Source organism: Ailuropoda melanoleuca, chromosome 3 (assembly GCF_002007445.2).
Source record: "Ailuropoda melanoleuca isolate Jingjing chromosome 3, ASM200744v2, whole genome shotgun sequence".
NCBI lineage: Eukaryota > Metazoa > Chordata > Mammalia > Carnivora > Ursidae > Ailuropoda > Ailuropoda melanoleuca.
This window is the reverse complement of record NC_048220.1, coordinates 41,784,118-41,796,619: the sequence shown is the minus strand read 5'-3', so window position 1 is coordinate 41,796,619 and position 12,502 is coordinate 41,784,118. Positions and strand designations below refer to the sequence as shown.

At 38.9% G+C, this 12,502-nt stretch overlaps 1 protein-coding gene across 1 annotated transcript in view; it reads right to left on the bottom strand.

Moving 5' to 3' along the window:
- Positions 1–5,461: 5,461 nt before the first annotated feature.
- IPO11 (importin 11) overlaps positions 5,462–12,502 on the bottom strand; it is a 191,904-nt gene continuing 184,863 nt past the window's right edge. Inside the window, exon 30 of the mRNA XM_034655635.1 lies at positions 5,462–6,882. Coding sequence (XP_034511526.1) covers positions 6,718–6,882 — 165 coding nt within the window. The 3' untranslated portion in view covers positions 5,462–6,717. The remainder of the gene's footprint in view (positions 6,883–12,502) is intronic.

The following is a 12,502-nucleotide window of genomic DNA, read 5'->3' as shown; positions in this document are numbered from 1 at the left end:
TTAAAAAGAATTTTAAAAAAGAGTAACAGTGAGCTTCTCTTCAGAAACCATGGAAGCAAGAAGACAATAAAATGAAATATTTAAAGCACTGAAAGAAAAAAACCCACCAACTTAGAATTCTATATGCAGCAAGATATTCTTCAAAATTTGGAGATACTTTCTCAGACAAGCAAAAACTGCGAGAATTTATCACCTGAAGACCTATCCTACAAAACAAAAAATGTTAAAAGGAATATTATATAGGTCACAAATTTGGATCTACATGAAGAAAGGATAGGGGTTGGAGCAGAAATAAATGAAGGTAAAATCAAATCTTGAGTTTTAAATTTTTAATTGATCTATAAGGTAGCAACGTACTGGTGATTATAGATTATGGAAGAGACAAGTGATAGCAACATCAGAAGGGATGGGGAGGAATTGGGAATGCTCTGCTGTAAGGTATGTACAGCACACACACTACGTATGAAGAATAGTGTTATCTGAAGGTAGATTAAATAGGTACAGTATAAACAGAGGCAACCACTAACTTGTAAATATATTATATATATTATATAATATATGTAATTCAAATTATAATACATTGGAGGCGGCACCAGAAACACTCGGCTGTATGCCTCACCTTCTGGGCCCATTTCTTCATGTGTGAAATAATAAAGTTAAGACAGTAATTTCTTACTCCCTTCCTGCTCTAAATTCTATGGCAAAAAGAAAAAAAAATGAAGCAAAATAAGTAAATAGTCAACCTTCCTTTAACTCTATCTACAAGGAGTGATATCTGCAAGGAGGAGCTTTTGTAAGGTATAATCAAAATAATCAATTCCCTAATCTATGACTTCATTAAATTTAGGTTTTCCTATTTCCATACTGTGAGTTTGCCTTTAGCAGGCTTATCTATCAAGTATAATAAAAAATGACACAGATGTTAGAATTACTAGACTTATTAGATAGGGAACTTAAAATATTGCTCACCTGGTTCCCCATTTCTTCATGCATCGTGCTGAGTAAAGAACACCAGGCTGAAAGGAAAAGACCATTTCACGGTATTGATTTCATCACCAGAGACAGGACAAGATACATGCCCTTTAATCTGAAAAGGAAATAAACCAAGCTGCTTTCCTTTCCTAAACAGAGCTCATACTTAGTGATCACCTCCAGATCTGTCCACAGACTTTCCTTCCCTGGCTGGCTGGCAGTACACTTCTGAGGTCGGTGTACACGGTTATGAGCTACAACTTACTTGTCAATCAAAAAGTTTTGCTTTTCTAGATCACTGCTTAAATTGCGGTTCATTAAAAAAGGAAAAAGAAAAAGTCACTCTGGGGCTACCCTAGAGCACACTGGGAAAATGACCTGCCCCTTCTGAAATGAGATACTGATCTTGCTTCGGGTTAAAGCTACTGAGAAATATTAAAAAGCTCACTTGAAGGTCTACTCACAGTCTCATCTCCAACCTTTCCTGCTCTAACCCCTCGCAATAAAAATCCCCAACTGGCAGACTTCGAGTCACAAGGCCAATTTCCAAATTTAAAGTCATGTGCCCAGTACCAGACAGATAGAAATGTGCTAAGCCTCACTGGACTCCTACCTGTTCTATCAGTTACTTCCATTCCATTTTTGTCCTACTGGGAAATTAAAGTGGCATGAAAATCAATACTTCATTTTGAAGGAAGAAAGGGCTGGATGTCCAAACATCGATACATTCCTTCCCGGATTAGACAGTTCTTCAAAGCACACTTGACTAAATAAATTCCAATGGCCTAAATAAGTTGGATGCAGGCATTAGCTGGAACGAGGAACAAATCTTGCTTGTTAAGATCTTGGGCTAATTGGAGACTCTACTTGTTAGAGTAAGAAAGAATTGAAGAGAAAACATGGTCAGTGCCTCTCAGTTTTGAATTTTATCCAAATGTTTCTGACCCTAAGCAGTCCCTCAGGCCAGGAATTCAACTGCTCAGAACTAAAAATGGAGAAATTCTGACTAATAGCGATAGCCTTTTCCACGGTATTAAGGGTATTCACACAAGGGCTCTAAAGCTCTTCCTCAGACAACAGCAGGGGCTGCGGAAGAGTCTGAGCTTCCACGGCTGGATGGATTGGTTTGTACATCACTTCACAGGACATCAGGTTCGGTCTAATTTGGATGTGATTGGGACAGAACGCACTTTTTGAGGAGAAAAGGGTGATTTTAACCCGCTGTTTCAGATGTCACAGTACTAAGATCAAAGCTGCACATTTTGGGAAACGATTCTTTTCTTTTCTCTCCCCATTTTGCCAGCTGATAATGTACTGCTTCTCCTCCTAAACCACACGAAATGAAAACTCTAAGTCTGGCATGTTTCTGCCTTTTAAGTCCAGCCCAAATGTGATAAAGCATTTTAAAGAAAAAATAAATAAAAAAAATAAAAACTATTTTTGCCTCTTGGCCAACAGCTTACAAACCCCAATGAGAAACAGGAAGACAGCGCCTCCCNACAACAGCAGGGGCTGCGGAAGAGTCTGAGCTTCCACGGCTGGATGGATTGGTTTGTACATCACTTCACAGGACATCAGGTTCGGTCTAATTTGGATGTGATTGGGACAGAACGCACTTTTTGAGGAGAAAAGGGTGATTTTAACCCGCTGTTTCAGATGTCACAGTACTAAGATCAAAGCTGCACATTTTGGGAAACGATTCTTTTCTTTTCTCTCCCCATTTTGCCAGCTGATAATGTACTGCTTCTCTTCCTAAACCACACGAAATGAAAACTCTAAGTCTGGCATGTTTCTGCCTTTTAAGTCCAGCCCAAATGTGATAAAGCATTTTAAAGAAAAAATAAATAAAAAAAATAAAACTATTTTTGCCTCTTGGCCAACAGCTTACAAACCCCAATGAGAAACAGGAAGACAGCGCCTCCTTTTGTTACTTCATTTTTTAGTGGTGTGTGAGTCCGGGTTATACTGGTATTCACTAAGATCTATATACCTCTCAAAAACATGAGGGAGTGGGGGACAGAGGGGAGAAAGAGGAAAAGAATAGGAAAGAAAAAGATGTTGGCTAGGAGGTGTGCCAGGGCAATAATGGATTTTCAGAACTTGAAAAGGTTGATGAAACCCACAGGTACAAGACCTTTCTAAGGTTAAAATAAAATCGCACAACTTTTTGTGAATGAAAAGGCAAGCTAGTAGTAGTTAAGAATTCTAGGGTAAAAACAAAACAGAACAAAAGAAACAAAACCAGCACTGGAAATTTCTGGGACTGTAAGGTTCTCTTTGAAAACTTATCCTTATAATGGAGAGGACTGGCTGACTTTAACCATTACAGTATGACCAGAGAGACGCTGACGTTACGTGCCTCTGGACGTGATGCCAAGGCAGGTAGACCACGACACCAATGCAGTCTCACTGCCAACCAATGTTAACTGCATCAAATTATGAGCAAACAATTAGAACCCTGGACCGTAAACGACATTCTATTAGATGACTACTTGGGATTCTTCAAAAAAGTCAATGACATGTAAAAAAGACTATTCTAGATTTAAAAATTGAACAACCAAATACAACGAATACACATTCAAAGGATTCTGGATCATAAGACTAATGGGCAGCATATAAAAGACATCTTCGGGGCACTGGGGAAAATTGGGATATGAACTGTGTATATTATTGTGTGAACCTTCTAACATATTAGTGGATACACAGAGAAATGCCTTAGCGGTATGCTGGACTATGTGCGGGTGGAGTGTCTGTAACTTACTTTAGTATGACTCAGCAAGAGCAAGTGTGTGTGTGTTTGTGTGTGTGTGTGTGTGTAAGTATGGAGAATGTGTTATAAAATTAAACAATTTGGTGAATCCAGATAAAGGGCTGTTGGTCATTATACTATTCTCTCAATGCTTCTGTACACTAAAATGTTTTTATAAGTTGAAGGAAGAAAGTATTTTTGTTTTTCACGACATGTACCTCTTGTCTTTCCTTCATCGCTTCTCCAACAACTTCTAAGTTTCTGTTTGTGTGGGGTTTATAAGGTTTGCAGAAGTAGAGCAGACGACCACTACCCTTAATAGGCGAGTCCTATGTTTTAATTTGTGGAACAAGGGATTAGCTGTGAGGCTGTCAAGCTCTGACATTTCCAGAATCTCACTGATGGTACTGTATGTCAGAGTAATTTCACGTAGCTCTGAGTCTGAAATCAGAGCGTCCCAGTTCCAGCGTGCCACTGATTTCTACATAACCTCGCCAAACTATGCTGTTTCAGGGTAGTTTTTAAATACTTAACAAGTTATACAGTGCCAGCCTCATTCTCTTTTGTATACGATCTCCTTCTCTCACACTCCTGTTGCTCCAGAACATACGTTCCATTAGAACCACTATTTTTTAATAGCATGTTGGCAAGTATGTGTTCCCACCGAAGCATCAAATGTCATAAGGTATAAGCACGCTGTTCTAACCCCAGAATTTAACACAGAACCATGGCACAAAAACAGGAACTTCAACAATTATGAGCTAAATAAAGGAATAGGTAAAATAAAGATCTATGGTGAAGGTTTTTCAAGGGAAACAATAAACGTGAGTGTTCAACATGTAATGATGTGGTTTCTCTAAGATGACTAGTAGGAGAAAGACAAAGGACCATTTATAATGAAAACTTTAAAATGTTATTGTTGACCACATGGGCCTTTGTGAGAGGAATGGGAGAAGTCTCTGAAACATAACATAAAGAGAAAAGAAGCTGTATTTATGGAATAGAAATGATCATTACCTTGTATCAGGAGCCACATTTCAACCAGAGGCCTGGCTGAGGTAACTCGTTTGTCCAAAGCTTAGTACATTTGCTATAAAGCTGCATTAATTAATGGAATTCTATAAATCAATACTTGTATTTTATGTCTAACTGAGCACTTAAAATTTCAAGATACGTGATTTTTTTTCCTGAGCTTTGTTAAACATTTCCTTCTTAGTGTCCCTTAATTAAATAATCTTCCCTCTTAAAGCCTATTTTAAATATTTCAATATAAAAAAATGAACCAAACTCTTCCCGAGGTAAGTTTTTTACTGTTTCTGCAAGGTAGCTATTTTAGTAATATTTACTATAAAGCTATAATGAAATCTGTCGGGAACTGGAAAGATAAGTTATCTTACTATAACTGAAAAACTGGAGCACATTGGGAATTTCTGGTAACGCTGGGAATAGTGCCGTAAATGAAAATAATTACATCAATAAAAAGAAATTCTTCTTCTTAGATCAGTCTTGAGGACTGAATAAAAATGATAAAGAAATATCACATTAAAGGAAGGCTTTAAGTCTTTAAATGAAAAGAGAAACTTAAAGAAGAATAACTAGGATTTGCTACATACAGCACCAGCACCTACCAGGGCAGAGCCAACACCCAGAGTATGAAAGAAAACAACCCTTTCAAATCCACGGGGCAATTTTTACAAACTTTTTTTGTGGAGTGGGAAAAATAATCAGACAAATCAAAGGTATCTTTGGAAAATTTAATTTGGACCATATTTTCTTTCTCTTGCTGAAAACACCAAGTATTTCCATACATTTGGGGTTCCACAGCTTACAAAGGGGCAGTGGGTTTCCTGCAGTCACATACTGTACCCAACTTTCTATAGAAAGATCAGACATTTTCCAACCTTGCTTTTGAGTATTTCCTTAAAAATGCTTTAAAGGTTCCTTACAACAAATGGCAAGTAAAACAAAGTAAGGCTTTATTTTCTCCTTTTTCCCCTTTTTTGGTACTGCGTGTTGGAGGAATAAGGAAGGAAGACTTGTCACATGAGTGTCGGTACCCTGGGGACTGCTGCTGGATCCTCCGAGGTGCACCCATAATACTGCGGCCCCGATGCCCCCCTGTGGTGAGGAGCATGGGGTGGGTTGAGTGCGGAGCGGCCTGTCACAGCCGCGTCATAGCACAGGAGGGTCTGTGGGCTGCCCGGGGCTTCTCGGGGCTCGCAGTGCTCCCGACCCTCAGGAGTAATGAAGGAGCTAGGGCCAAATCACGACCAGAGGTCTCCCACCTGATACCGCAGTACCCCAGGCTCCCTTCTGTGGGCCTGATGATACGCATTTAAAGACTAAATGTAATTACTGAAAATAAAACGAGAAAAAAATCCCTTTACTAATTTCTTGTATCAAATTAGTAAAATGAAAATAAAAGCATTTGATAAAACACATTTTCTATGTCAGATGAAAGCAACTCCCTTGCAAGATAACCTCAGTAATATATATTTGTCACTATTTATATATTTTTGCCTGGTGCACAAATTTCTTTAATTGCATCATCTGAACAGCTCTGTCATCTTTCAAACTTGCAGTTTCATTAGCTTAAAAAAGGGATAAAGCAGCCAAATTAATACTAATTCTGGTTGCAGAAAGACATCGCAGACATGAACCTTCATCTTCTCAAGTGTTAAGAGCACATGATTAAAAGGTAATCACACGGCTTCCTCTCTTAACAGAAAACTAAGCAGCTAGTGTCATCAAATCTATATCTAGTAAACACAGGGCCCCTCTGAAATATAAAATTAAATTCTTTTGAGGAGTAGGTTTGTGATTTTAGTTGTGCGGGATTTACATGTATTCACTCAATCTTGCAGTCAAGATGCCTGGTCTTCACTTCTTTGTCATACACAGGGACTTCTCCACCGCCTCAGCAGGCTCTCACACAGACGGCAGCTGGGCTCCTCGGCCGGCCTCAGGAAGGGGAGGCCGCCGTAGCTCATGTGCTCTCAGAAGCCCTGCAGAAACTCCTGTAGCTGCGTGACGATCTCTGTGTCCACGGTCTCCATGAGGGACTGGAAGCCTTGCTCCCCCAGGAGCTCCTGCTGGGCCTTCAGCTTCTCGTAGATGAACTGCTGCAGTGACACTGTGTGCACCGGGTCCTTCAGGGCCAGCTGTGGGACACAGAGCAGCCACACTGGGTTAAAGAGGCAAAACACGTCCCTCTTACCTGTGACCACGAGGCTCTGCAGTCTCCTCTGCAGCCACACAACTGCTTCCGCCTCCCTTCTGACAAGAGATTCTCGAACAGTCACCCTGTGGAAAAGTCGGCCCAAGATTTCCTTCCACCCGTCTAGCCTCAGTTCCGAGGGCCTCGGAGCCGAAGTTGTCTGATGAGCCCAATTTCTCAACAGCTCAGGGTTCCTCCATGTAAAGAATCAAAACCTGGGAGAACACGCTGCAGAGCAAAGAAACACAACCGTCCGGGGTTCCTTGGAGGAAGGTCAGGTGCTCCCGGGGGCCCTGCAGGGAGGCCCTTGGGCCTGACAGAGGAAACCTGCCCTGTCCTGTGCTGTGCTGCTGTACTACTGACATTCCCACATATGCTCTCATTAAGAGAAAAAGAGAAAGAAAAAGAATAAAGAAAAACAGATTTAAAAAAACAAACACGCACTCCTCCTCTCCCACTAGGGTATTTGGAAATCAAAAGAAAGAGAATGAAAAGTAACCCACCATTCCACGCCCTAACAAGAGCGATTACAACAGAAAACACCGCAGACTCCTTTGTCTTTCTGTGCGTGTGACACACGTACAGATACACAATTAGTGCTGCTCTTCACATTTACACCATCGCACAGGAACGCTACTCCAGCACATTTTTAAGAATCCTGTATCTATTAATGTCATAATTTTTTGTTACAGGCATGTTGAAATAATCACGGTATAAATACAATTCTAATGTTGCCAAATCATCTATCACGAGCGCTGTTCTCTACATTCCAGATTATTCCCTTACACCTAGCTCTACTTCTGAAGAATTACTACTAAAGGACACAGACAATTTTATGATTCCTGATACATATCATCAAGTTGTTTTTCCTACAGTTAGTACAAATTTAAAAGGTATGAGAGTTTTCAGATGGTGACATTGTTTTTAACACTGGTATTACCATTATTTAAATTCTTCATAATTTAAGAAGTAAAAAATAACACACCCTACTTTAAGCCGTACATTTCTCTCATCATCAATGAAAGTGGACATCTGCAAGGCTTACGTAAAGAACATGAGCTTGTGTGCCCAATACGGCTGCACAGAAATTCTTTTTCCTTACTGAGTCTCAATTTTATTTCAGGGAGATGAAGTAGCTGGATCACACCTGCTGTTTGAGCAGTCAGGAAACTGGAAAATACTGACCACAAATGGAAACTATAACTGAGAGGCAGGGACAAAGGTGGCATGAATTTGAAATTAAACCCCTTAGGTGACCAATCCAGAGGAATATGATAAATCCAAGGCAAGGACAAATTCAAACCTCACTGAAGGATGACGGGAGAGAGAACACTAAGAAGACTGTCAACACAAAGCCTTGCCCTCACAAGACCGAAGACATCACTGTACAAGATGCACAAAAACTGAAGATGAACTTTTGCAACTATTTGCTCTCTTAAGCAAAATGCAGTAATGTTCAGTATTATTTTAATTAAAGTGAAATAGATCTCTTGCTAAAGGGGATGTGCACTTTGTTGAAATATCATGAATTATCTGTAACTAAAACCATCTGCTACAATATGAGAGAAACAGAACTGAGCTTGAAATTGATGTTTGAACAAGAGACTCCAACTATTGAAATGAGCTTAGGGGTGTGGTTTAAACGCCATTTTAATTTGCTATAAAAAACAAACAGTTAACTTATCAAATCTCCACCCTTTAATTTTCAACAGTTAATTAAAAGGAAAAATATCATAATATTAGTACCCACCAGATACAGCATACCACTATATCAGTATAATATTTTTTAAGTATATTCATCAGTCATGCAAAGATTAAAAGCATTAGTTTCCTATGGAAGGAAGGCTGTGGAAGGGAGAAGGAAAAAAAAATACAGAATCTCCAAATGTACATTTAAAAAAATCTTTTAAAAAACAAGTTTTTTTTAGCTAAAACTATCACGCTAGCAATTAAATGTCTACTTTGGCTCATGGTAGAAATTCATTAATCATAGCTATTAATACTTTCTTTTGAAGAAATCTATGAAATAGATTAACCAAATGATTTTCTAGAGAAAAATCCCTGCTGCACATCCACTTAAAACCCAGACATCATTTCTCTGAATGTTAGTGTCATCGCTAGAATTAAAAGACACTGAAGTCACTAACAGCGTTTTCAAAACTATTATTTTTATATAATAAATGCCCACATTACATAATAAACTCAATTATCTGATTTAATATGAAAAAAATACAGAACACTTACATGTTCACCAGGTGGTACACTCCTGAGAAAATAATTAGTTTTATAATGTAATAAGCAAATTATAATTAGGAAGATAACTGCTGTTGAGAAAACTATACTGCAAAAGTAGATGTGAAGTAGACTTCTAATTCCAAAATAAAAGAATAAAATATTGTTCTATTTCTTCCAGCTAAGTACAACTAAAACCCCTGGACATTATATACGTGAAACATAGGAAACTCTAAAAGGTGAAAAGAAGAAGGAGGAGTGGAAAGGGACCGAGTACTGAAGGGATGCCCCAGTAGTGAGCGTCCTGGCTTTCTTCTTGCCTCATAGATCACGAATTTGGGACTAAAGAAGCCAGCAACCCAGACATGCTAATAAGCACAGATGAAAAAAGCTCCAACAAGAAGTCTGCTCTATACCCAAAGGGCCAGTAAAGGGACCGCATAGCAAGACAGAAAACTTTTAGATGATAATTGGTCTATTTCAATGAGCCAAACACCAAGACTAAACTGTGGCTCCATCCCACTCATGCCAGGCTGTTAAAAGGATCTGACCCATCCACCCCCCAAGAGAGTCTGTGGAGATGCTTGGGGAGCCTGGAACCCCCCTTCCAAACCCAGGGAGGCATGAGTGGAGGCCTGGTGGGGAACCTGGCCTTCTGCATTCTCCTGGCAGGGACCAAGTGCAACAGCCACTTCTGTCAGAGCGGTCAAAAGAAGGGGGCTAAAACAGAAGGTTTAATAAGATTCAAAATTGAGTAAGACCAAAAAATATCCAGGTTTCAATAAAAAAACAAAAAACAAAAAAACACTCATAACCAAAAGGAGGTGTCAGGGGCAGGAGGGAAAAAGGTTTCATTACAAAAGGACAAAATAGGGCTCTTTGAGGTGACAGAAACATTCTTCATCTTGACTCTTATTCATGCCGACACTCTGGTCGTGATGCTATAGTTTTTTTGCAAGATGTTATGAGTGGGGGACACGGACAGCAACACATCACAGACCACAGAGCTCTGTGCTCCGGGAACCTCAAACACCAAGAATACACTGGGAGTCACAGCACTGATTTCCTGAAGGTAAATGACCAAACTAGTTTGGTACCCACAGGCCCAAACTAAAACAAGTTAATCAGCAAAGAATCTTATAAAATCAGAAACTGTTTATTCTTCTTTTCCACACATTTCCAACAGGTGTGATTATCTGGTGTACGTTTGCTCAGACGTACAAATGTGAAGAGATTAAAAACCTTCTACAGAAAAAACAGAGGCAATAGTATTGAGGCTCCATTGACAATACAGAAATAGTGGGAATAATGGGAAGAGACAGCAAACTATTCAAAACAAACCTGGACTAGACGGGATGGATGTGTGGTACTCTGGATCGTACCCTGCAACTAAGAGCATTAGTGAAAAACTGGTGATACCTAAATAAAGACTGCAGGTTAGTTAAGTCACACACCGGTGTTGGTTTCTGAACTTGGACAAACGTGCCCTGGTAACGTAAGATGCTGACATTAGGGAAAACTGGCTGAGGGGCACGTGAAAGCTCTCTACTTCCTCTGTTACTTTCCCGCAAACTTGAAACTATTCCAAAATAAAAAGGGCATCTCTCTTTAAGCCAGTACCATACTGCTTTAATTACTGTGGCTCTGTGGTAAAATCAGAAATCAGAAAGTGTGATGCTTCCCAAGCTACGTTCTTTTTCAAGACTGTTTTGACTACTCTTTCGTGGATCCTATGAATTGTACAACTGTGTTTTCCATTTCTGTAAGAAACACCACTGGAATTTTGACAGGGATTGCACTGAATCTGAAGATTGCCTTGGGTAGTATGGACGTCTTAATAGTGAGTCTTCCAACCCATGAATACAAGTATCTACTTGCTTGTGTCTTTAATTTCTTTCATCAATGTTTTATAATTTTCAGTGTACACTTCCTTAAATTTATGCTGAAGTCTTTTATACTTTTTGATGCTGTCATAAGTGGGATTTGTTTTCTTAATTTCCTTTTCACATTATCCATTTAGTATGTAAAATACAACTGTTTTTTTGTGGGTTGACTTTGTATCCTACAATTTTATTGCATTTGTTTATTAGCTCCAGAACTTTTTAAAAATAGGTCTTAGTGTTTTCTACATGTAAGATCATGTCATCTGCAAAAAGGGACAATTTTACTTCTACCTTTGCAATTTGCATGTTTCCATTTCTTTTTCTTGCCTAATTGCTCTGACTAGGATTTCAGGTACTATGTAGGATATACGGAACAATTAATAAAAAAAAGAAAGTCCAGAAATAATGCCACACATATATAGTCAAGTGACCTTCAACAAGGGTACCAAAAGTAGAAAATGACGAAAGGATAACCTCTTCAACAAATGGTGTTGAAAAAACTGGATATCCAAATGAAAAAGAATGAAATCCTTCTCTTTCACCACCACACACAAAAACCAATCAAAATGAGTAAGACTTAAATGTAAGGCTCCTAGCAGAAAATAGGGAGGAAAGCGTCACACCACTGGCCTTGGCAAAGACTTCACGGATATGTCAACAAAAGCACAGGCAACAAAAGGAAAACTGCCAAGGAAGACTACGATAAACAAATTTTATAAGTTATTTAAAGAAACTAAAAAAGTACATCCCTCTGTAGTCATTTGGTGTGGGTAAAACTGGCCCTAGACACCTCAGTTAACTTATACAAATGTTTAATTATAGAACATCTAAGCAGCAAGGCTGGCAAGCGTATTTTTAAAATGAGAAAAAAATGAGGTCCCTAGTCTTTGAATGACATTCAAGGTTAATTTTCCTTAAGTTAATCACACCAGGAGAACCAGAATACAGACTTCCAAATACCTGGTTTTGTTCTCTTCCATATGCCTAACCCCCACTCTCATCCTCCAAGAAAGTACATGATCATTTAAGAAATACTTCCATTAAAATGGTTAAGATAAAATTAGAAACCTTATAATAGATTTCTGTTATTAGAAGATAATTACCCAGAAATCCTGACTCCAGGGCAATGCCAAATAAATTAAGTGCTAATAGCCTAACTCACTTCAAAAGTCCATACCTTGGATTTTAATAAGCAAGTAGTTTGGTACTCCTTGACTGTGAAATTATTACTTTAAGACAGAACGGCTCTGGTTGAACTGTTTATCAGGTTCCTCTACTGGTAATTACAGCCTTCTGACATTTGTCCCGACCCTCAAGGTGGTTAGTCTTCAAGTAGGTGTAAGATTTTAGCTCCCATGGTGCCGCTTACCAGGATGTACATTTCGTGTTCTTTGAGATTTTGAGTCCTTAAAACTAAAAAGTATTTCACTGCATTAAATCAGCAATTTC